The following is a 26,576-nucleotide window of genomic DNA, read 5'->3' as shown; positions in this document are numbered from 1 at the left end:
CTCTCCCGTTGTGGACCACGGGCTCCGGACGCGCAGGCTCAGCAGCCATGGCTCACGGGCCCAGCCTCTCCACGGCATGTGGGATCTTCCCGGGCCGGGGCATGAACCCGTGTCCCCTGCATCAGCAGGCGGACTCTCAACCACTGCGCCACCAGGGAAGCCCCCGCATGTGTCTTTTTGAATTATGGTTTTCTCTGGGTATCTGCCCAGTAGAGGGATTGCTGGGTCATATGGTAGTTCTGTTTTTAGTTTTTTAAGGAACCTCCATACTGCTTTCCATAGTGGCAGTATCAGTTTACATTCCCACCAACAGTGCAAGAAGGCTCTCTTTTCTCCGCACCCTCTCCAGCATTTGTTGTTTGTAGATTTTTTTGGTGATGCCCATTCTGAATGGTGTGAGGTGATACCTCATTTTTAAATTTTAGGAATAAATATAAAGTAATGAGGTACGGGTTCTTAGATTATACCAGTCTGTTATCATTGTATCTTATGAGCCAGGCATATCATAGAAGTATTAATCACATAACTCATATGGCACCACTCCCCAGCTTCCTCCACTTATCTTTACCTGGTTATACAGTTTGTTTTTGTTTTGTTCTGAACCTATTGGTATATTTGTTTGAATGCTGTTTCAAATTTTCTCAGCCTTCTATTTAACATTTTGCAGATGACTCTACCAAATTAACACCCTGGTGGAACATGACAGATACTTGGCTTTCTTCATAGCATTTTGTTATACTTTTTTTTAAAACTTATTTTTTGTTGTTGGTTTTTGCGGTACGCGGGCCTCTCACTGTTGTGGCCTCTCCTGTTGCGGAGCACAGGCTCCGGACGCGCAGGCTCAGCGGCCACGGCTCACGGGAAGGAGCCGAGAAAGGGAGCAGTTGCTGGTGAAGGTCCAGGCTCAACCTGATCCAGGCAGGGCTCTGGAGTGTTTGTTGCACCTCAGGGTTTTCCTCCTCTTGAGCCAAGGGTGCTTGGTTTTTGAATCTCACCTTCCCCCCCAGCTACCTACTGCCTACTCTAAATCCAGTGTTTTTGATATGCTTCTATTGCTTAACCCAGTTACTTGCTACATTACCTTAATCTGCATTGCTAATTATAGAGAGGCTTTGCACTTTGCACCAGGGGAAAATGAAAGGAAAGAATCTTTTAATCATATCAGATCTAAAATAAGTATTAAATGCCAGCCAGCTTTTGGGCCTCTGAGGTTTTAAATTCAATGATGTAGATTTTAAGAGGTATTTGACAAGAATCACTTAGAAGAAAAATGTATTTGCAAATCATGCAATATTCCATTTATCAGTTGAGTAGACAGTGGAAATGATACTTATTCAGTGTAACGTTTGTCTAACTTGTAATTTACATAGTATATTCCATACACAATCTAACTTGATTTTCACAATATTCTTGGGTACTAAGCTTAAAGGTTTTATCCCCACTTTTAAATTATTTTTTTAATTTTTATAAATTTATTTATTTATTATTTATGGCTGTGTTGGGTCTTCGTTGCTGCCCGCGGGCTTTTTTTTTTCTAGTTGTGGCGAGCGGTGGCTACTCTTTGATGTGGTGCGCCGGCTTCTCATTGCGGTGGCTTCTCTTGCGGAGCACAGGCTCTAGGCGCACGGGCTCAGTAGTTGTGGCTCACAGGCTCTAGAGCTCAGGCTCAGTAGTTGTGGCACACGGGCTTAGTTGCTCCGTGGCATGTGGGATCTCCCCGGACGGGATCGAACCAGTGTCCCCTGCATTGGCAGGCAGATTCTTAACCACTGTGCCACCAGGGAAGTCCCCCCATTTTTTTCAGAAGAGAAAGATAGCATGAGAGGTGACTTGCTTAGGGCCCACTAGTTAGGGAGTAGCAAAACAAGGCTTCTTATCCATTGAACACTCACAGAATTTCAGAAACAAGAGGAAGTGTAGCATCACATTTAATTTTATCATTTTGCAAATGAGGAGCCAAGAATCCAGTGCTAGTAATTTACAGGGCAAGCTCTCAGGAACCCTCATCTCCTGGTGACCAGAGCAGTGTACTTTCTATTAGGCTGTGTCTCACATGGAGACAACCAAACTGAAATGTATTAATATTTGTAATATTTAAGTACCATAATTTTAAAAATTCTATTAATACCATAAAAAGTATAAAGTAAAATATTTTAAGTTCCTATTAATAGCATACTTAATGTCTAACCATGGTTTAAAACTAAAGCTCCTAGGTTTCAGTACATGTGGAATGAATGCAAACCTTGCCTGTTTTTCTTTTCAGCGCCAGCATTGGATGTTGATTGGCAGAGCAACAACACCTTTGCTTCTTGTAGTACAGATATGTGCATTCATGTCTGTAAGTTAGGACAAGACAGACCTATTAAAACATTCCAGGGACACACGGTGAGAAACCTTTTTTTTCCCTCCTTTAAAGTGATTATGATGAATAAGTAATGTTTCAGAGTGGTTTTGAAGTATGCATGTTTAATACCCAAAAAACAACCAAGTCTATGAAATGAAAATGTGAATGTTCACTGTTATTTTTAGAATGAAGTAAATGCTATCAAATGGGACCCAACTGGCAATCTCCTGGCATCCTGTTCTGATGACATGACTTTAAAGGTAATTCAGATAGTGGGGAGAAATGGGGTTGAGGAGTTACACACTGTGGCTGCTCTGGCTGTTGTAAGATTGTTTAGAATGTCTCTCTTATAGTTGGGAATTATGATACTGAGGTTTGTGCTATTATAAATTGTCTTCACTATTAGGGAGTCATATATTGGCACAATTAAAGGTTATTTGCACATGTAAGGATCTGATTCATAGGTAGCAAAGATCTTTGTAGCATTCATGGATTTGACTGAAATTCTGAGAATTGTGTTAATTGGATTTTGCTGTGGTGTGAGTATATATCACCCTTTCTGGGAAACTGATATATAGTAGATATATAGCTTAGTTGGTGAGTGAGTATAGCTGACATGTCAGTACTCACATCTCAATATGAATTTATGTTTTTCTTGTTGCATAACTAAAAGCAAAAACTAACACCTAGCACCTACGCATATGACATACCAAAATTAAAGAAGAAAAGCAGTTTGAGACGAAGAACAACATAATACTAATCTTCAAAATTAATGAAGCTTGCACCCTGTGCTTCACCATGTTAACTATATGAAAAGAATTTATCTTTGACTTTACAGTGCCAGTGACTGCAGACGTGATGACCCTTATAGATAGGATAATCATGAGGGGAAACTGCTTTTCCTCTTCCCATGAACAGACTAAATGTAACCTTGGTAACCTGGTGGTTTTTTTCCTTAAATACCTGCTGTGTTTTTAGTTAGATAGTTTTTTCAAGCCTGGACTCCTTTGTAAACGTTGCTGGTAAAAATGCTTTTCTTCACGCTCTTGTTTGTGAGATTACTTTGCGTGCACATGCATTATGCTTATAAAATGAAAAACTTCTGGAACAGAGTATGGCACATATGAGGAAATGAAAGAAGGCCGGTGGCTATAGAGCGCCTACTGTCAGGGACTGAGTTGCAGCTAGAGAGAGAAGTTTAAATTAGAAAATATTAGAGAGCTTTTTTTAGTTCTAAGAATAATAAAAGGTCATAGAATTTTAAAGCAGAAGCTAGAAGGATGGATAATGTCTAGTGAAGCCATATTTTGAGAACAAGGAACAGCAGATGAGTGAGAGGATTATCTCCAGCTTGGACAGTGCCTTTGAGTCATGCAAGTGGAGGTGCCAGGTCGGTCTGATGCTCAGAGAACAATTCTAAGCCTGACATAAAAAATTTGGGAATTCTCAATAGGTGGGTGGTCATTCAAAGGCATGGGCATGGACAAAATTGTGTAGGTAGAAATGTACAGAGTAAAAGAAGAGGAAAGCTTAAAAAAGTCTTAAGAAACTCTAGCATTTAGCAGCTCAAGAGGAATGAGACTCCAACAGGAAATTGGAATGACCTCTGGAAACAGTGTGTAAAGAGAAGAGTACTTCAAGGGAGGTGATGGATGGGAGTGGTCAGTGTCATCAGTGCTGTCGAAAGCTCACATGAAGTATCAATATGTTTTGGAAACATACCTTTTGGATTTATTTACATGGAGTTATGTATACCTAGGATACAAAAACATGATGTTATTGCTTCATTATCTCATTAGTTTCATGGCAGAAGTGTGAAGCACAGCTAATTTTTGTTTCTTTGTTGGTACTTGGGTTTGGTGTATGTGTGTTTGTATTTGGCAAGGTTTCCCCCCATGTCTTTACTGAATGATTTTGTTAGAAATACTGTTGGTGTAGGTTTCTCTTAATTTTTGCTCAAAAATAATATGAATTATTTTTTAACCTGTATACACAGGCATGTTTTCAACTCTAGAAAGGCGTATTCTCTACTCACCATTCTAACTTTACTGCTTTGCTACTTTTCACGGTTTCTTGTATGTGAATCATTTACAATTTCTGAATTTTATATGGGAAGAATACTTGACATGAGATCTACCCTTAACAGATTTTTAAGTGCACAAAACAAGTGTTACCGTCCTAAGCACAACGCAGTGAGGCAGATCTCTAGAGCTGAGATTTTATGCTTGTTTACTAGCAGCCCCTCCCTGTGACCCCACCACCTCTGGCAACCACCATTCTTTTTTTTTTTCTTTTCCATTAATGTTTTTTTTTTCCTTTTTACACCAATAATTTATTTTTTATTTTTGTAACATCTTTATTGGAGTATAATTGCTTTACAGTGAATGGTGTGTTAGTTTCTGTCCTTTATGGTTTACTATAGGATACTGAATACAGTTTCCTGTGCTATACTATAGGACCTTGCTGTTTATCCCCACCATTCTTTTCTTTGCTTTTATGAGTTGGACTCTTAGATACATCATGTAAATGGAATCATACAACATTCGTCCTTACAATTTATGCATGTTGTCACATATTGCAGGATTTCCCCATATGTTAAGGCTGAATAATACTCCATTGTATATATATGCATTTTCTTCATCCATTCATCCATTGATGGGCACTTAGGATGTTTCCATATCTTGGCTTTTATGAATAATGCTGCAGTGAACAAGGGCATACAGATGCCTCCTCAAGATCCTGATTTCGATTTTTTTTTTTTTTTGATAAATACCCAGAAGTGGAATTGCTGATCATATATAGTGGTAGTTGTTAAAATTTGGGGGAGCACCTCCATACTATTATTCATAGTGGCTACACCATTTTGCAATCATTTATCAATAGTTTACAAGGTTTCCAATTTCTCCACAACCTTGACAACATTTTTAAAAATTTTAATAGCCATCCTAACAGTTGTGAAGTGGTATCTCATAGTTTTGATTTTCTTTTCACTGATGATCAGTGACATTGGGCATCTCTTCATACACCACCTATTGGCCATTTGTGTATCTTCTCTGGAGAAATGTCTATTTAAGTCCTTTGTCCATTTCTAAATTGGGTTATTGGGGGTTTTGCTGTTGAGTTGTAGGGTTTCTTTACATATTTTGGAAATTAACTCCTTATTGGATATATGGTTTGCAGTATTTTCTCTCATTCCATGGTTTGCCTTTTTACTTCATTGTTTCCTTTGCTGTGCAGAAACTTTTAAATTGTATGTAGTACCGCTTGCTTTTTTTTTTTTTTTGCTTTCATTGCCTATGCTTTGGTGTCAACATGAATCATATTATATTTATCTGTATGTTGCTTATCTATTTTCTCTTCCTGATTGCAAAATAGTTCCTGATTCTAAATTCTAAGAGGAATTTGTAATGTAGATCTTTTATTTTAAAGGACAGAATAAAAACTAATGCCTTAAACATTGTAGGATCATTAACTGAGGAACTTACTGAATGTTGGAGTTTGTACCATCTGAAGCTATCAAAAGTAATCTTAGAACTACAGTTAATTGAATCCTGAAGCCTCACAATAGTGAATATTTAGAAAGGACTTGAAGCTAATTTGTCATTTTTAAAAGATAAATATTAAATATATTCTACATTTTAATTTATTTGTATGTATTCTCTTGATCTCTGTAATTATTGTTCCGGTGTACCGCTATATTTTGGACTGGCAAGATAACATTATAAAAGTACCCTTTGTATGGAAAAATAATTACATACCTTTTTCCTTTTTGCTTAGATATGGAGTATGAAACAAGACAACTGTGTCCATGATTTGCAAGCACATAATAAAGAAATTTATACTATCAAGTGGAGTCCAACAGGGCCAGGGACAAATAATCCAAATGCCAACCTCATGTTAGCAAGGTAACATTTCTGTTTTGCTTTTCCTTTATGAGTCTTTTACAAAGAAAACCTCTTATAAATATGACAGAAAAATAGGAAAAATTCCATGAAATGGGAATGTATCCTATAAGGAATATTTTTTTTTAATGGGAACCTTTAGACACAGAGTTGTTTTATTATTTCAGGTCATAATGGATGTTTGTATCTGGAGATAGCAAATAATTTACTGATAATATCAAATATTGATTAAAACCCAAGTAATTGAAGCATAATGCAATAAAGTTTTTTCAGCATTTAAAAAAATAAGTTAAAAACATATTTAATGTAGCATTTCAAAACTGTGTGTCAATATAAAGGAGTTATTTAAAGAGAAAAGGAATACAGTGAATTAGCTCATTTATGTTTTCCAGTTTACAGACTTGGAGATGTGCTTAATGAAGCTGTCATGTCTCCGATTAGCTTTGTTTCCAGAACACTTTCTTCCTAACAGCACCGTCTGCTTCTCATGAGGAATTCATGGCTAGCTATTAGGAATGGCTGAATATTGTAGATTGGGGGTGGGGCTGAGAGTATTTCATTACTTATAAAATCTTTTTTTTTCCTCCCTTGTCAGTGCATCCTTTGATTCTACTGTTAGATTATGGGATGTAGACCGAGGAATTTGCATCCATACTCTGACAAAACACCAAGAGCCTGTGTACAGTGTAGCTTTCAGTCCTGATGGCAGGTATCTGGCGAGTGGTTCTTTTGACAAATGTGTGCACATCTGGAACACACAGGTATGTCCAAGTTATTTAAATAGTCAAGTATTCTTATGTAAGAATATAAGAAGCATTTGTCTAAACAAAATTTTTTTTTTTTTAGTTTTGGTTGTCATTCCTTTTGTGTTATTAATTCAGTTCGTTTTTATATGAGCACTTTTTGGGGGGAATTTACAGCTAAGTAAAGATCAAAACCAGCTGAAGTGAGATTTTCATAATATGGACCAAAATTTAGAGTCTCTGTTTTATTTTTTCCAACAGTTTTGCAGACATGAAATGTGAGAGTTTAAGATGCATTTATTTAGATAAATGATACCATTTCTTTATGTTCTAAAAGAATTGTCTTCAGAGAAGGTATATATGAGCAGTTTAAAAAATGTGTTAAAGGACAAGGTTTTATGATTGAGCACATAATTTATCAGAAACGAACTTAAAACTATGTACCACCTTTTTAGGGACAATGCTACAGAGATCCTTTCTTAAAAATGGAGAAAACAGTTTTGTTGCTTTCATTATTTTAATCTTTTCAGTGTTTTAGTTTTTACATGCCAAATACTTTTTCTTTAATATCAGTCATGTGACTCTCCCTGCCCCACCCCCTGTTCAAAAATCAGATCTTTACTGCTTGTATTATATGCACAATAAGTTATTGTGGGTTATTTCTCTTTGTGTTGCTGATCACCATAGTTGGTCAGCCTGTTTTGCATAAATCATCATTTTCCCATATTATTTTTGATTAACTTATACATTCAAATGGTCTCCAACACCCTCCCCCCATTATAAAAAGGTATACACTGAGAAGTTTTGCTCCCATTTTTTTCTTGATCCTCTACAGATAACTTTTTTTATCGGTTTCTCTTTCATTCTTCTTGAGGTTTTTTTGTAGATAAAAGCATTATGATTCTTTCATTTTATACTCCCACTGTTTTATTTTTTCATTTATATTATACTCCCTTAGAATTGGTTTTTATATATGGTGTGAGGTATAGTTCTAATTCTGTCTTTCTTTATGGATCACCAGTTTTCTTGGCACTGTTTACTGTCCCTTCACTGTGTCAGAATGTCACTTCTTTCATATACTACGTTCTTGTATGTTTTGTTCATAGATTCTCTTGTATTCCATTGATTGATACATTTGTATGTACCTGCATTGTTAGTTTAATTTTAGTGACTGTAACTTTGTTATTCCCCCTCATTAAGTCTTTTTCTTTTTCCTTCAGTAAAGTTTTATAATTTCTTCATAAAGATCTTTTTTACAAAATGTATTCTGAGATGCCTTATGGATTTTATTGTTACTGTGTTTAGCATGTTTTAAAAAATAATATTCCTTTTACTTGTGGTTGCTCATGTTTGGAACATTATGAATTTTGGCATGTTGATGTTGACTCCATCAAACCTGCTGAGCCCTCTCATTGTTTCTAATTACTTACCGGCTTGCAGGATCTTAGTTCCCCGACCAGGGATTGAACCCATGCCCCCTGCAGTGGAAGCACAGAATCCTAACCACTGGGCCATCAGGGAATTCCCAGTCTTTCTGTTTTGATTGAATAGCAGAGGCTTTATAGATAATCTGCCGGTTGTATACATTTTCCATCACTCATTCACTCCATTTTGAGTTAATTAATTTAAAATAAAATTTGGGTATAGAACTGTAGAGTTCTAAGGGAAGATACTGCTACACTTCTAAGGGCATTTGAGTAACCATACTGTTTTGTTGTATCACTATTGTGTATCAAAATGTCATTTTGCTTTTTTTCTTTTAAGTTTGAAAATAGCTTTCAGTGCAGGAGAAAGTAATTGTCTTTTTGTCAATATGTACACCTATTTTTTTCTTTCATTACTTGGATGATATGTTATCTAAGCATTTGACAGTTAAATTGTTACAGTCTGGTCAGAACACAGGTTTGAGTAGATGCTGAGGATCCTTTGGCTTTTGTTAATGTGATAGCTCTGGCTTGTTGACCATGCTGTTTCGGTTCAATTATAGCCTGATTCAAGCTTAGAAATTGGTAAGTACTATTGAAAGACAGTGTCGGTTTTTAACCCCAAAATTGACAATCCTGTAGATTTGACTCTCCATACAACAGCCTATCTCGTTGGCGCCACTCCATTCTCTTCTAATTAACTGTAGATGCTTAAGGCCTCCTGTACCCGTGCTTTTTCATTAATCTCTTAAATTGTGAGAAATTTTAGGTAGGAGGAAAAGAACAGTTGAGACTTCCCATTGTGATCTTCTAGCTTAGTGATTAGCTTAGGGCTGGCTGTCTCAGAAGGTTATGTCTTGGTTCCATGTTGTGTTTAGGTAGTTCTGCTACTTCCAGTTTGAGTTTTTTAGTTCACCATGAAGCTGTGAGATACTTTTCTGGTTTGTCAGGACAGAACACCGGAAGCATATTTTTCATTATTTTTCATTTCTCACAGCAGAACCTCTGACCTTTGCCCTGTTTAATAACTGGTTTCCTAGGAGAATACATTTTTGTACTAAGTTTCAGTTATTGAATGGCAGCTGAATGATTTTGGTTTCCATTGCCGAAGGAATAAAATAATTGAGTTATATTTATGAGTCGGCTAAATTGATGATGAAATTGGTAGTGTTCCTGGTTGTACTTTGTTTTCTTTTAACTTAAAAAATCTTTCAATAATAATGTACATGTGCTCTTTTAGCTTCTTTTATAATTCTCCTAGCTTAGGGGCACTTCTAGGGTCAAAATTCTCCTAGCTTAGGGGCACTTCTAGGGTCAAAGCACTTCTTAGCTAAGAATGGTTATCAATACTGGAGAAGCCGCACGTGTGTGTGTGTGTGTGTGTGTGTGTGTGTGTGTGATCTGTTGAGAGCAGGCTAGTGCTGTCTGTTTGTAAAAGGATCATCATTTTACGTTTCTGGTATTTCAGAACTTGTTTATTTTGAAGTTGAAGCTAAATCCTACATTGGATTGCTAGAAATAAAGCCATATAATATTTTTACCTCAGTATTTGAACATATATAATAATATATTATTTTTAAGATTCCACTTCTCATTATTTTAGACAGGTGCTCTAGTTCACAGCTATAGGGGAACAGGTGGAATTTTTGAAGTTTGTTGGAATGCAGCAGGAGACAAGGTTGGAGCCAGTGCATCAGATGGTTCAGTAAGTATATAATGAAGTGTTTCCAAAGGGGGTGTGTGTGTGTGTGTAAGAAAGAGAGAAAGCATAGTGAATAAATGTGGCTTGTTGTGGTAGTGACTACAAAAGTGTTCTTTTTAAAAAATAAATTTTATGATATGGGTATTGACCTTTTTTACTGAAGGCTCTATACTTTTTATGTTCATTTCATTCAGATAATGTAAACAGAATTTAGGGTATCTTTGCCAGAAGAGTGCCTTCGTAATCAAGAAATGGACAGTTATTTTTAGTGTAAAACTTCATCACTGAAATTAAGTGTAGCACTGTGAGAGAGACTTGAATTTTTAATGCCTATTTTTGCCTTCTCTTCCTTGCAGAAGAGTGTTGGTGGCCCGGGGAAGGGGAACTAGAGGCAGTTGGGTCTGCATTGAGGAATGTGTGATACCAAGAGACTTTCAGGATGAGGTTGGCCATGTATTCACAGAAATACTAGTTATGGCTTCTAAAGTTCTGAAAGCCAAGGGAAGATGGAAAGGGGATAGCTATTAGCTGTTTACTGAAGCAATAGCTTAATGTAATCTGTAGTATCTTTCATTAAGATCCAAGAGATAGAAAATGGTCTATTTTGAGTATATTTTTCTACTTTTTAATTAACAGAGAGTAAATCTTCAGCATGTTAGCCATGGTTCTTCCTCTGTAGTATTAACCCATGGTTGTTAACTCCATCTGCTTTCAGCCAATTTATCTGATTTCTGTTGGTGCCCATTGCTATGATTACTTTTGTTTTACCAGTTTCGTAAACTTGGAACTAAGAAATAGATTCCAAACTGTATAAAAAATGTACAATGAAATTCTTTACACACTGGTTGATTATTTTAATTTCTTACAGGTTTGTGTATTAGACCTTCGGAAATAGCGCTACTAGTTGGAAGCCATGGACCGACTATGAATGTGTATATAGCCAAAATGACTGTCCCCGACCCAAGTACTGCTATAGTCCCACTTGAACCATGGCCAGTCCACTACAGCCAAATCTAAGAGAAATATATACATACAGTGTATATAAACAAAATTGCACCCTGAAGATGACAGAATTTTGTCACAGCTTGTGAATTCTGTTCACCAAGTGCTGGAATCTAATCTGCTGTGCCCCTAAAATAGCATTTAGAAGTTTTGGATATGAAAAACAGAAGAGAGAAAAAAATAAGCGTTATAAAAGCAGCCCATACACGTACGAGTTTTTGGATACTAATGACAGCCTTGTTTCTCCCCTTTGAATCAGCAGACACCATGGATTATATTCTTTTTTCCCTTCAGTAGTTTAGCAGTTTGTATGTACAGAGAAAATGGACTTACAAAAACTTGCAGCAGTAGTTTGTTCTTGCTTTTAAACTTTGTTTTTGGTTTAGTTTATGGATGCATGAAGTAAGGGAGTGAATCAGTTTCTTGTTTATATTTTTTTCACCTTTTAAACAAAAAATTCTTAAAAATATTTTAATGCATTCTTTTGAAGAGATAGATGTTTGGTACATTTATGGCTCCCAGAGCATATATTCGATTGGTGCATGTTGTAGAAGGGGGAATTGGAAATTAAATGGAACTATATGACTTTGGTCATGTCAATCTGTAAGACACATCAGTAAAAGGGTATTATGCTCTGTTTTTTGTTTTTGCTTTTGCTTTGTGTTTTTGTTGTGAGGTTTTTTTTTTTTTTTCTCTTTGGTTTTTTTGTTTTGTTTTTTGGTGATGTGGCTTAAATGCAATAGTTTCTTTTTTGGGACATATTTCTGCCAATTAAAGACTAGAAGGGCACAAAAAATTTTTTAATACCATAGAGAAGATGCATAAAAAAAATCTTCTGATGTCTTGTAGCCATAACTAAATTATGGTTAAAATGTGCACTATTGTGAAAAGGAGCAAAGTAGGTTTGAGGTTTTTTTGTTGTTTGTTTATTTGTTTCTTTTGCTTTGTTTTTTAAGAGATTAAAATGTTTCTGGATAAGGATTAGCTTCTCAAAGTGTCCATCATTCTGTGTAGAAGCTTAAATATGTAATGTAACCAAACTCCAGTATTAAAAATCTCTCATGTTATTTTTCTTTTTACAAAGCAAGATAACAACATATAACACTGCCATTACATGGCAAAATGTTTGCTACCTTAGTTTAAAAACAATCTTTAAAACAAAAGACTTGCTTCAAGGTGTTTTCACATAGCGGTGATACAAAATTTTTTAAAAAGGTATAATTGCACTAGCCTCCCTGCTGCTCTAATTCCGCATTTGTGGTACTTGTGACTACATTTTTTCAAATAATAGATAGATTTAAGCTGCTATGTTTTGTTTTTTCAGTAATCACTACTATATCATGTCTTTTACTCTGTTTATAATATCACGTATTTTCTTAAAGGTATAGGTATCAGATCAAAAACCTCCTGTGCTCATGCAACTAAAAGCTAAAATATACAGAATCTACAAATGATAGCATGGGGCTATGTTTATATGTGTGATTAACAGGGTTTGTCATGATTAATGTAATAATCCAGAAGTGTCGATTTTGAAGAGAATAGTTGTCAAATTTATGTCTCAAAGATTTTAATTAAGGAATATCATTTATTATCAAGCTTGGCAAATTTATAACACTGTCACTAATTATTTTGAAGCTTTTACTGCTAAAATTTTAACCTATGTTTTAAGTTTAAGTAGAAACTGATTTAACCCAAGTAATGCAGCTTTGATTTTCAGCATTTGTTGTTTTGCTATTTTTACAAAACAGCATTGATTGAAGCAAGTCTTGGTTTTACTAAGGTAGGATAGCATTTGCTATTGGTAAAGAGAATAAATACACTTAATTTCACAATACATTGTTTTATGTGTACCCCAGTTGTTGTTAGTGGGGACTATGATACTGTAATAATATTTTTTAAAATTTACATCCAGAGAGGCAGTCATTCATGATGGTTTTGTGCCAGCTGTTTTTAGGGTTTTCGATCACATTATAGATATTTAGAACTATCACCCTGTGACTTACGTAGGAAACCTAATACGCTGAGTATCTGGCACTTGAAATCCTGCTTTTATTGCTGGAGGTCCACATCTGTGGTTGACCTCTGTTGTTGTTTTAAAAAAGTAAATAAAATTTTAAAAATCTGTGCAATAATTTTTAAATGTGCTCCCAGGAATAGACACAAATGTTTTGAGTATGTTTAAGCTGCATTTTCCTTTAGCGATGCATTTGTCAATTGCACTGAATTTAAATCTGAAAGTCAGAGGTGATTATTGATAGTACTTTTTGTATTTTGATATGGACAGTTTATTCATTTGCATACAGTTATTGACTTTTTTTCCCCAGCTGATTAAAAGATAGTCATGAAGTTCTGCAGTATAGCTGCCAAAATAGACAGCTACATGTTTATGGTGTTGTCATCTTCTCTGTTTTTTGGGGGGTTTTTTGGTTGTTGTTTTTTTTATCTTTAGCTATTTTACTTAAGCATAATAGCCACAATAGGACATATAAAAGATTATAAATACAGAGCTTTATTATCCTGAAGTCTTGGGTCTTTTAAGTATAAACTATCAGAAAGGTATCCATTTTGTAGGCTTGGGTTCTTTGTGAGCATACAGTTATTTCTTTTTGCTGCTGTTCTCACCATCATCATTGCCTGCTGATGTGCCACGATGCTGCTCCAGTAGACATAAATAAGATTGCCTCTAATTTGAGCAGTAACATGATTATAAGAGACCAAGTTTCACAGCCTGTAAAGTTCTATTTTTGAGGTTCTTGCTTATTTTTCCTTCCTTTTTTTTTTCTCTCTAAGAACTTATCTGAAGATCTACTGATTCCGGTAGATTTTCTGTGGTATTCATTGTATATCATTGTTGTATAGGCTACTGTAAGAAACTTATAAGGAAAAATAGAAAGGAAAACTTGAATGAATAGAATACTCATTGATTAAAATAGAATAAGGAAAGAGCAGCTGTCACTCTTAAACATCGTAAAGGAATATCTTTTTTCTTCTCCATGTAGGAAATCCCCTAAGTTCTTAATATTTGTTCCATTCCCAATTTCCTGTCATTGATCAGGTACCATCATTGACTTTCAAGTGACTTTTAGAAGTGGTTAACTTTTATTTTCCTAATAGGTCTTAGAGTGTATTGAATTCTGTTTTAATTAGTTATTCTCTAGGTAAGTATGTTTTAGGATTAAACACCTTTTACAGATACTGAAAGTGCCTCCTTTTGTGGTGTAAAAAACAAATTATGGTGCAAAAAGTAATCATTAGATTGAATTACATGAAGGTTTTTTGCTTTTTGACATATAAAAATGTCAAGAGAAAGGCCAAAGATTTGTACTTTTTCACTTAACTTATAAAGCACTCCTTTTTTCCTTAAACTTATTTCTGTCAAATTAGATTTAATGAGAGAGTACTATTTTTAAGGAGCTATCTGTTTATGTAGAATGATTTTGTTAAGAGTAATGTAAACTATTATTGAGTAGAGGCCTGAAGAGGAGTATGCATTTTTGCTGTTTAAAGGACTCACAAGTGACCATTCTTATGTCAGCAAAAATGTTAAGTTTTACTAGATAAGTAGAAAAAATAAATCTCAAATGCAGTGCTATTTACTCTTTTCAAACAGTTTTCATTTTCTTAAGCACATTGTACATTTCTATAGAACCCGCATTTATTCTCACATGCTAAGGACGGTACTTGCATTTGGTGAATTACTGTTGACAGTTTCCACAGAAATCCTATTTCAGTGGACCAACATTGTGGCATGGCAGCAAATGCCAACATTTTGGGGAATAGCAGCAAATCTACAAGAGACCCTGGTTGGTTTTTTGTTTGTTTGTTTGTTTGTTTTCTTCTGAATCAGCAGGGACGGAAGGGGAGTTAGGGAAGTTATGAATTACTCCTTCCTGTAATAGCTCTGACGTGTCACGTTCAATATCAGTTTTTTTTTTTAAAAACGTGATTCTAACTAAATGTAGAAGAGAGAGCAAAAAAAAAAAAGAGAAAGTGTTCACTTTTTTAATACACTGATTTAGAAATTTGATGTCTTATATCAGTAGTTCTGAAGTATTAATAGCATTCTTTATTTCCGCCTTTACGTTGACAGTGTTGAAGCAGGGTGAATAACTAGGGCATATTTTTTTTTCTAGTAAGCTGTTTCATGATGTTTTCTTTGGAGTTTCTGGATAAGTTGAAGAAAACATTCTGCATGTTGTATCTAGTCTAATGTACTTTTCCATCTCATTAAAAACAAAAACAGACAGACTGCATTCTGTAGCTCTGTAATCCCTAAATACAGAAGTAATTTTCTTCTTTCCTGACTTTGACATTGTAGCTATAATGTTCTAATTTTGATTTTTACAAATCCTTTGGGTCTAATTCTGTGAGCCTACTTATAGCACTGGATTAAAATGTCTGCATCATTTCTTTAGTTATCCAGTTAACTTTAAAACTGTTGTACAAGTGTAAACCAGCCCATGACAGTTTTTTGTACATGTTAAAGAACTTTATTGTTCAGTTTTCATGATTATTGTGTAAGGAAGACTGATATAGATGTTCTATGCTGTCCTGGACCATGTTAATTACACTTATGATGTATTTTGGTTCCACATCACAATGATTTGTCCCCAATGACCCTTTTCTCCTTTCTAGGCACATTTTTTGTTGTTGTTGTTGTTGCAGTTTCCCTTTGCATTGTATTGCTTTGACAACTGTAATTTGAATCAGATCTGAAAGAGGTCCAGAATAAAATATATTTTGATATTATGTTGGCTGTGTACATATATAAAACCTTTGATATCTATGTAGTTTGTATAGACTATTTACTAGTCAAGTAAAGGGAGAGGGATGCTATTTCTTGTTTACAATTCCTTGTTTACATTTTATTGCAATTACTCCTCCAGTGTTCTTTTGTAGAATAAACTTTTTTGCTCTGACTTAGCCTTCATAACATATAGCATGTCTATTCTCCCATACTGGTATTACCAGTTGTAACAACTGCCATCAGAACCCAAACCACTGTATTTCATAAATGTATTGTTTTACAAGATAGACACTTTAAGGTAAGCCCATAGATAAAATTACAAATTTTACTATTTTATTACTTCTCGTAGGAGATAAGATTTTTTAAATGAAGGGATTACTTACTATTTTTATTAAAGACTAATAGAGCATTTAATCAGCTAAGGAATAACAATTAACTTTTGAATTATTTTAAAAAAATCAGTGTTGTACTTAGAAGACATTGTTTCACATAAACAGAGACAGATTCATTTGCTTAGAGTCCATTTGAGCACAAAACAATGTGTACATGTTGTTGAAGATTTTTAGGACAGGGTGTGCTCAACATCCTTAATGCCCTTTTTTCTTCATAGAAACCTATTATAATTTAATAATTTTTTTCCTTAGCTACTGGCTTATGTTGCTAACAAACCTTATAAGCTGTGAGGAAAGATACTAGGCACCTTCCAGTTTTAATTAATCCCAACTCCTGTAGAGTTACCTAGAGACTTTTTTAAAGAATCATTGAGCATATTTTTTAATTTTTTGTTTTTTTAAAAACTTGTATTCTACAGGTCTTCTACATTTCCCTTCCATTACCTTAAGTATAAACTACTTATGGGCATATAGCCTTGTCACGTTTTATTAAATGATAAGCTACTGCAGTTACTAGAACTTTCTAGCAGCCTTTCATTTTCAAAGGGTTAACTTTTATTGCATGGCATAGATTGTTAATACCGTTCTGCATTTTACACTTTTTCCGAAAGTGTTGGACAGCTAAGGATTATAATCTGTCTAAGTTTGAGGTAAAACAAGTGCAGAAGGGGTTATTTGAAATTTCCTAGTTCTTACACTTTACAGTAGATCAGATTTCTTACCTATTATAATACATAGCAGGTCAAATTAAAGTTTACTGTTTCCCTAGTATATACGCTTGCAAATGCAGTGGAGGAAAAGACACTATGGACAGTAGTTTTACGGTGCTTTTCTCTGCTGTACCAAAGCTCTGTCAACAATGAAATGTTAACCCTATGCTACTTTTTCTGCATGTTTCTTCTCTTCAAATGTCATATATCTCAATGCTTACTTGTCCTAACTTGTAATATTTTTGTATTAAATTTTTTTAGGAGTTCCTTGTAATTTCTTTATAATTTAAAATATATTAAACACAAAGTGTTTAGTAAAGTAAGAAGACAATTATTAACGTTTCTTGGTTGTTGGGTTTGTATGATCAATTGTGCAAACAATTCACACTTCAAGAACTAGGACCAGTGGGGTGTAATCTGCACAGAAAAATATACCACAATTCTAGTAAAAAACAAGCCATCTTAATAAGTTATACAATCGAGTGTCAGAATGGGCTGCTTTAAGAGTTACTGCACTACCAGAAATACCAAAATCGTAGGTCGGAGGGCTCCTGGACTGCTGTGGAGGGATTTAAACACTGCATGGATACCTCAAGTAGTCAACTCTTCTTACATTAAAAATCCAGTCACACTGAACTCAGTCTGAGATCAGACATTTGAAAACATCAGCTTCCGGAATCTCACACATTCAAATTTCGGGGATTTTGAAAACTCTGCATATTGTCAGGTCCTTCTCCACATAAGCTTTTACTGGCTTAAGTTATATACACTACTTGACCAGGTGAATTATCTGATTTTCCAACTCGGGTACCTGAGGAACAGAATACCTCAGGACGAGGAATGGCGACCTACACGTCTGGCGTGGGTAGTATCATACTGAAGGCCCAGAGTCATCAGATAACTCAAGTTGAGTTTAATATGACATAAAACTATAGCTGTGTGGTATGGTTTTAAATGTCTCCTGTGAAATGGTTGAAATAAACAAGTTTGAAGTTGGACAAGTGTGTTGAAATAAATGAAGTCTTACTATAATCGAGACTAAATTAGAGGTAAGTAAATTTTACTTTTTTAAAAACAATGTTGACTTAGAGTCCCTTAAAACCCTTTTTAAAGTAATATGCCTGGCCCTACCTTAACCTACTCGCTAATGTGATGGCGCTAGGTATGTGTGCCTTTTCTTAATGTTTGTGTGCCATAGATGATATTCATAAGTACCCGCTCATAAAGAAATTGAAAAATTCCCATTTGCAAATATCCAACCAGTTCTTCTGTGGTTACACGGTTACCACTTTGCTGTGTGTCCTTCCAGACATTTTTAATACATGCGTAAAGAACAAAACAGGGTTGTAATATTCACGGATTTGAGAAACTAGCTTTTTCGCTGAACCGGTCAGGGCCTTTTGTGCCATCAGTGTATATATGCCCCTCTGCTGTAGATGTGGAGTCTACCATAGAGATTTAGGGCATGAATTCTACCTGACTGTCTGCGTTGAATCCCAGCTCCACTCTTAAGTTGTTTGGCCTAAGGAGTTACTGTCCTGGCTTTCCCATGTGTAAAATGGGGCTAGCAATAGTACCTACCTCATAGGTTGGTTAACGTATATAAAGCCCTTAGGGAATCATGCCTGCTTGTACAAAGCATGCTATATGCTACCTTTATTTTGATTTTTAATGGTTGTATTGTATACCGTAATTTAATTAGCCCCCTATAATGTATATTTACTTTTTCACTGTTTCCTATTATAAACAGTGATGCAGTAAACGAATCAGTAGGGCAAACTCAACAGTTGATTCTGATGTACACTCCTGGTTAATAGGCATTTTCAAAGAATCTATACAACTTGCTACCCACCCATTTGCTGGCATTAACTGAATATGTTATTTTGAAAAGAGTCACCTGGGAATCTGTGGAAGGGAGATTTCTTGGGGAAAATGCTCTGGATGTTTACTCAATGAACATACAGGAACAAGAGACAAAATAATTTAGACCAATAAAGGACAATCATGTGACAGGAGTTAGCAGAAAACCACTAATGTTTTAAGCCTATGTTACTAGTCATTAAATGTTCAAGATATGAGTAAGATTTTGTTTAAACATGGAAGAGTATTTCTGCCACGGAGCAAGATACATAGGTTATAAAGTTACAGAACTCCCAGAATATTTAGTGACATATACTGATAATGCTGGGAGCCAAGTCCCTAGTCCACGTGCTAGAATGGCAGACATGTCTTTATTATAGGACTTAAAAATTAAGTTCTGTCATTATACATTTTACCTTCTCGAGTCTTGGGTCTTCTTTTGTTACTTTTTCAGCACATATTTATTTGTTGAAAATCTAGTATGTCCCAGGAAGTGCCTTTCCCACTACAGTAGTAGTACAATGGTGAGCAGGAACAGATAGGCTCTGCCTTTGTGAAGTATTGTAATTGAATGCTGTAATAGGGAATTAGGTTGAAGCTGTTTCTCTAAGTTAAAAACTACTAAACACTGGAAATTTTAAAACGTTCAGCTTAATTTGAGGTACTGTTTCTAAATGGCAAGGGGTTTCTAACAGTTTGGGTTGTTGGCCCCTTAGACTAGGTGAGCTCATCCGGCTATGTATGTCCCAGTACGGCCCTCTCTGTGACCCACGTTGCACGTGGAATTACTTGTTTTATGTCAGTCTTCTAATGCTGCTATTAAAATTTTAAATAGTATGTATTTACCTCCATTTATTACTTAAAACAGTGTCCATCGATTCCTTACCTGGAAAGCCAGAGAAATGAAGCACTTCATCTCTTCTCACCTCAAGAGCTCTGTTATGATTTTCACTCGTTAAAGGTGATAGGCATATTTTTGCTGTTACTGCTGTTACAGTCAGGAACTCATAAATGTTGGAAATGTGTGCCAATCTGTGTCTCAAACCTCACCCCTACCAGGTTTCCAAAGGCAGCTACACACAAACAGTATATGAGTCAAAGTACCTCTTTTTTAATAGCTACAGGCTATACTTGTATCAACCCGTGCAGCTCTAGAGGGAGGCTGCTTTGAGGTTTGTGGTTTAGGGTTTTGCTACTCAAAACTGTAGCCCATAGGCCTCACCTGGAAACTTGTTAGAAGTCGTCCCAAGCCCCACCCCAGGACCTAATGAATCTGAAGCTGCAGTGTATCAGGGTTCCCCCCACCACACACACCCAAGTAAATTGCATGCACATGAAGGTTTGAGAATTACTGTAGGGTCCGAAGTCAAACTAGAGGACCTTGTACCACTTTCCCCCTCCCCATGCCTATCCTGAAGTCCTTGAGACTAGCAGCGTATGTTGGGACACTGTAACAGTTGCTGTTCATGATAGGGGTAGAGGTCCTCAAAGGGACTCTAAAACACAGCTTACTGATAAGACATGGAGTGGTAAAATTTTAGGGTATTGTATTAAAGGTTCTCAATAAACACAGTAATCCTGCTAAACTTAATAATATCCCAACATCTCAGGCTCTGACCAATCAACTGGGAGACCACGGGCAAGAACACCCTCTCTCTGCCTATGTCCTTACCTGTAAACTGGAAAATGACAGTCACCTGTCTTGGGTTGTAAGGATTAAACGAGATGATGCATGTAGTTTTGAGCACCATGCCCAGCTCATAGTTAGGCATGAGGAAAAGTATAACCATTATTGTCCTCTGGTGGTGGTGCGGATGGAGGGTGCTAGGATGATGCAAGGAGCAGAAGCTCCTATACCTTTATGTTGAGATGTATGTGATTTGTATTGTCTTCTGTATACACATCTGTTTATATTCAGTTTTATATCTCGGTAAGTTCAGTACTCCCTTTGAGACCGTGGCTTCTTTGTTCCTGAGTTTATTTGGACCCAGTTTTTAGTTGTTGGATTTAGTTGGATTTCATCTTCGTTTAGTCCTAGTGAGTTCTGTCTTCCTTGAATCCTTGTGCTTTTGAGGCTCTTGCTGTACTGTCCTACACAAAAATGAATACTTGATAGAGTATATGATTCTTGCATCACATTTTCTTAAATCTCAGTTGATCAGCATTAAAGTGGAAGTCAAGAACTCCCAACGTGAGAATAAGTGGTATTTCACCCAGGACCTGCTAAATCAGATTGCATGCAGAGTGAGGATCCTCAATCTGTGTTTCCAGAAGTTTCTAATGCACAGGAAGCCTAGAGAACCACACTGTGCTACTCGCCTGTCTTCTGGCAATCACCGCTGCTGTGCTGAAGTGCGAGACCACCGTGGCTTTTGTCTCAGGTAATTTTTTCCCCCTGGATTCCTGAGGATTCCTTGTCCTTGAAATTCTGTAACTTCTCAGGATATGCCTAGGTATTGCTCCCTTCTGAATCTGTTCTGGAACCCAGCAAAACCTAGTAAACACAGTAAGCCCACAGTCACGTTTTTCTTCACTTCCAAAAACCTTATTAAAATGTTGAGTCTGTTTTTCCTTTTCATGATATATTGCTGAGCCTTGCGGCAGACCCAGCTGAAGTTAGCAATCATGACTATCCAGTGACACCAGTCTGCACGCCCTTGTGTGCTTTTTCTCCATGGTGCTCAACAGGCCTGGGGAAGAGGATGTCTTAGGTGGTGATTGAGACTAGCAGGGTCAAGGAGCTTTCAACAGTTCACACCTTGCCAGAGGGTTAGCACTCCAAGAACTTCCAGGACATGGGGTCCTCTAGTCAGGATATGCCTGGGACAGAGTGAGTAGCACTTGTGAGAAACCTCAGGTTTCTGGAGACTGGAAAGGTTTCCATGTGTCTGGAAGGAACCGTCATTACCCAGGTTAAAGGCAAGGGTGATAACTGGCTTACGTATGCCTGGCGTTCATGCTTCCTGGGAGATAGTGGAAGTTCTGCCGCTGTGAAAGAGCTTGTCAGATGGGTTAGAAGATTATGGTTGCTCAGAGCTGTCAATGAGAATACGCGGCAATGCCTGGGAAGGGGACTGTGGAATAGAGGCTAAGTGTGGGGCGGGGCAGGGGAGCAGGGTCGGTTTAGCAACGTGAAGTTAGGCGGCTGAGGCAGCTGTGTCTCTTGGATTCAGTCACATTCTTATCTAGCCATACTGAAATAGATGCACCTCCTGTAAGGTTTCTTCTCCCCTATATAGTCATGTAATTCCTGTACCTGGAATGCCTTCTCCCTTGCCTAATTCCTAATTATCAGGTTCAGTCAAGCCAAGTGCTTCTCGGAAGACTGGCCGTTGCCTACTGCCTTCCTTCTGCCTCTACTTCTGCTCTGGGGTAGGTGCCCCTGCCACTCTCAGTGCCCTGTCCACAGCTCTGGTGATAGAATGGCTTCCTAGGCTGCCTCTACTAAACTGAGTTCCCGAAGGGCAAAGCCTATCTATCGTATTTCTCTCTGGATTCCCAGAACCTAGGATAGTGCCTGGGGGAAATAGCTGATTAATTCGAGAGATAAGGGATGGAAGGCACTCATGGAGAATAAATTGTGAACATGAGAAGGTCACATACTGTAGTGAAAAAAAGCATTACCTTTTTCCTATGGATGTGAGCTGGAACAAGTTTCTTTATATCTGAGCATCAATTTCTTATGTCTGAGAAATACCTATGTAAGATATCTTGCTTTCAAGGTAGTTTTAAGGATTAGCAGTCTTGTAACTTGTTTAGCACAGTGGCTGGCATAAATTAGGCTTTTACATACATGGCATGATTATTATTGTTGCTATTTTTACCGTTATAAACATGCCAGAGAAAACATTTGTTTGACAGGATCATTTGTTGAAAATAATTAGTGGTAATTAGATTTACAAAAGCACTACTATTATGGACATGAATGTGGAAGTAGTTATTGAACAAGCTGTTATTTACAGTTGCATTTTGTTCTGATGGTACATTTTTAAATATGTAATTGTTTTTTGTATGCAACCTAGTTGCGTGACGATGATGATGGCTGTGTGTCTGTGTAATCAGTTCCCTTGTGTTACTCCACCTGTGTTTTTTTCTGTCTTGCCCTTAGTCTCCACTAAATTTTTTTTTGGGGGGGGGCATTGTCAAAAATTGGAGAATGCACTTTTAAATGCAACTCTGTGCCAAACATCCGCTTTGTGATCTATTATTTATAGAAAAACATCGGAAATGGCATCAATATTAAGAACCAAGGTTCTAAAGGAGTAGCATTTCACATTTTGCTTTCTTTTGCCTTGATTTCAATTATCTCAGTTAGACTTCAATTTTGAAACATGAATCAAGGTCAAAATAGCACTCTACTTCTGTGTGTTTGGTCACCTTCATTTTTCAGACATAGACCTTTTGATCTACGTAATTATTTTTTTCCTTATGGTAGTAATGTGTGCTCATTTTAGAATATCTTTAAGAAAAAGTGTTGAGGTATATGTGTAAATAAGGAGAAAAATCACAAGTGTAAATTTTATCTAGCTTTAAGCAGGATGCTTAGGTACTGCTAAATATAGGCCTTTCTGCCATTTCAGTGAATAGGGCGTCCTGCTGACCTCCATGGGACGCATAACATGAGTAAGAAAGATTAATTGTTATTTCAGGTTACTGAGATTTTGGAGTTGTTTGTTATTGTAGCATACTCACTCTTTTACCCCTACCTCTGACCCACCTGGGCATTCTCTCCTATAGTAGCCTCTGTTAGCTACATAATATTCTAGACACTTTCCTACGTGTTTATAAACATAAACCAATGGTTTGTTTTAACATAAAGGGGATTATGCTGTACTTGTTTTTCTGTGGCTTGATTTTATTTCATTTAGTATATTAAAATGTCTTTCCATGTCCTTTTTCAAAACAGCTTTATCAAGCGCTAATTGACATAAAGTACATATTTATTTGTTTATTTTTAAAGGTTTAATTTTATTTTTGGCTGCGTTGGGTCTTCGTTGCTGTGTGCGGGCTTTCTTTAGTTGCAGCGAGCAGGGGCTACTCTTCATGGCTGTGTGTGGGCTTCTCCTTGTGGTGGCTTCTCTTGTTGCGGAACATGGGCTCTAGGCACTTGGGCTTCAGTAGCTGTGGCTCATGGGCTTAGCTGCTTCGCGGCATGTGGGACCTTTCCGGACCAGGAATTGAATCCGTGTCCCCTGCGTTGGCAGGCGGATTCTTATCCACTGCGCCACCAGGGAAGTCCCAAAGTACATATTTAAATTGTACAGGTTTACGTGTTTCTACCTATGTATATACCTGTGACATAATCACACTTAAAAAATGGACCTATCTGTCCCCTTCAAAGTTTGCTTTTGCCCCTTGGGAATCCCTCTCAGCCATCCCTGTCCTGACCCCAACCATTCTCAGGTTATCTTCTCCCAGCAAAGATGTGTGGCAACATGCATGGAGTATCGCCAACCAGGAAAACTTGTCCAAGCCCTGGTGTTAATGCCGAAAACTCGGCCTCTGTGCACTGGTGCCGAATTGAATCTTGGAGACAAGAGTTTGGGGTGAAGTAGAAGAGAATAGTTTTATTGCTTTGCTGGACAAAGCGGGACACAGCAGGCTTGTGCCCTCAAAAACTGTGTCCCAACCCGGGAGGATTTGGTGAGGAGTTTTATAGCCATGGTTCAAGGGCGGGGTTGCTGATAAGGATCAGGGTGCGTGCAGGGCCTGCACCCCTTTAATCTGGCCTCGGGTGGTCTCCTGGTGATCAGCTTCTCTGCAATGAAGAATGCTGACATCTATCTTCCATTTGTTGGGGGGTTTCGTGCTGCAGAAGAGCTCAAAGATGATGTCATGTGTATCCCTTGAGGCAGAACCAGGATCCTGCCCCAAGCCTGGCTTGACTGCTCCTTCCTTGCCTCCGCATCCCCTCCCTTCCCCGATTAACAACCCTTTGAACCTGCCTTTTAGAACTCAGGGAAGGTCATGGAGGCTGAAGCCTGTTACCTACAAACCAGAGACGGGGAACAGAAAGGCTTCCGTGCCCAGGAGTCCCACAGGGTCCTGCTGGATTTCAGTGGTCCAGATCTTACTGGGGGCTGGGTCACAAACACGAAGTTGACAACCCATGTGGTTGGCCTTAGTTTCCAGCCCCTTTGAAGGCTGAGCTGATAACTGTCTGGCCCAAGCCCCTCCTCCCCCACCCTAACCATAAATCACATTGTTAGCATAGATTATCTGGCACGGCCCAATGCTTCCAGGTAAACAAAGACTCTTATCAGGCAGGACGCTGAGGAGCTTATAAATTACCTCCCAGGAGCTAGAGGCAAAGGCCAAATCTCTTTAGGCAAGGTTAATCCTTTACTGCTCAACTGGTATTGACTTGCAGATATTTATTTTATTCTTCAGGTTAGAATCCAATGCTGTCATTATCTATTTTGATGATCACATCAGTCCTTATTTGGCCATTGAGAGGTCTTTCAGGTTGGCTTCTGTGCTCTTTCAACATGCCCCAGCACTTTTTTTTTTTTTATAAGCACATTATTACTTTTTGACACTTCAAGTTTGCCCAGATTCATCTAGTATTTTCCCTGCCTCCACCATAGAAAAAGCCATTTCTTCAAAGAGCTCAGTTTTCTTTTACTGGAGAATGGTATTTAGGCTGTAGGTGTTTTCATTGTTACTGTTGCTGCTTCTAAGTCCCCCTCAGAGCTAGTACACAAATACATGGATGTATGTTAACCCATGTATACTTATATATCTTGATTTATTTCTCTAGCTTTACATGTATTAAAATAAATGTGAGTTTATACTGACATCTGACTTTCTTCTAGTACCACTTGGGTTCCTTCTAGTTTTCCCCCTTGTCTACGTGTCACTTCACTCTTGTAACCTGCCTCTCATTATCTATAATTTATTTGCATATTGATTTAACCCTAGTCTACATATAGTTTCAGAATTACTAAACTGTGCCCCTGTGTAAAAAAAATTTTATGAGCCATAATACAATGTTGTTTTGTACAATTCTTTACATTTACAGTGTCTAGTCAAAGCAGTGTTATCCAAAGTTAGGTAAGCTCCTTTTTTTCCCACCCCTTCAGTGAAATTATGCATTTGTAATATAATTGAATTTATTTTTCAGCCTGGATTTCATACTGACATCCTACTTGAACTATTTCTTAATTTGCATGCAGTAAAATTCACTTTTTACGGTATAAAATATGGGTTTTGTTAAATGCATAGTCATTTATATACCAACCACCAAAATACCACAGAGAAACAGTTCCAGTACCCTGAAACTTCCCTGGACAGCTACTTTGTAGTCAACTGCCCTCCCCTCCCTCAGCCTTCAAGCCATCACTGATCTGTTTTCCATACCTGTAGTTTTGGCCTTTTTCAGAATGGGATGTAAATGCAGTAATACATGTAGCCTTTTAAGGCTGCCCTCTTTCAAATTTTTAAATGCATATGTGATTCATCCATTTTGTTAGATCGATCAATAGTTTATTCCTTTCAATTGCTGACTAATGTTCCATTGTATGGATGTACCACAGTTTTTTAATTCATTCACCCATTGGACATTTTGGTTGTTTTCAGTTTTTGGTGATTATGGCTAAAGATGCTATAAACACTTACATACAGATTTTAGTGTCAACAGAAGTTTTCAAATCACTTGGGTAAATGCATAGAAGTGGGAAGAAACAGTCAACTGTTTTTGCCAAGTGGCTGTACCATTTTTTTATTCCCACCACAATTGAATGAGTTCTTG

At 37.1% G+C, this 26,576-nt stretch overlaps 1 protein-coding gene across 5 annotated transcripts in view; it reads left to right on the top strand.

The window, feature by feature from the left end:
* TBL1XR1 (TBL1X/Y related 1) overlaps positions 1 to 15,866 on the top strand; it is a 188,285-nt gene extending 172,419 nt beyond the window's left edge. For all 5 annotated transcript variants that reach the window (XM_019946181.3, XM_019946175.3, XM_019946177.3 and 2 more), the window contains 6 exons: positions 2,264 to 2,385; positions 2,530 to 2,604; positions 6,122 to 6,249; positions 6,842 to 7,007; positions 10,017 to 10,118; positions 10,984 to 15,866. In XM_019946181.3, coding sequence (XP_019801740.1) covers positions 2,264 to 2,385; positions 2,530 to 2,604; positions 6,122 to 6,249; positions 6,842 to 7,007; positions 10,017 to 10,118; positions 10,984 to 11,010 — 620 coding nt within the window. In that variant the 3' untranslated portion in view covers positions 11,011 to 15,866. The remainder of the gene's footprint in view (positions 1 to 2,263; positions 2,386 to 2,529; positions 2,605 to 6,121; positions 6,250 to 6,841; positions 7,008 to 10,016; positions 10,119 to 10,983) is intronic.
* The last annotated feature ends 10,710 nt before the right edge of the window (positions 15,867 to 26,576 follow it).

The sequence above is a fragment of the Tursiops truncatus genome, chromosome 4 (assembly GCF_011762595.2).
Source record: "Tursiops truncatus isolate mTurTru1 chromosome 4, mTurTru1.mat.Y, whole genome shotgun sequence".
NCBI classification, from domain to species: Eukaryota; Metazoa; Chordata; class Mammalia; order Artiodactyla; family Delphinidae; genus Tursiops; species Tursiops truncatus.
The sequence above is the reverse complement of the archived record's forward strand: the minus strand, read 5'-3'. Positions and strand labels throughout refer to the sequence as shown.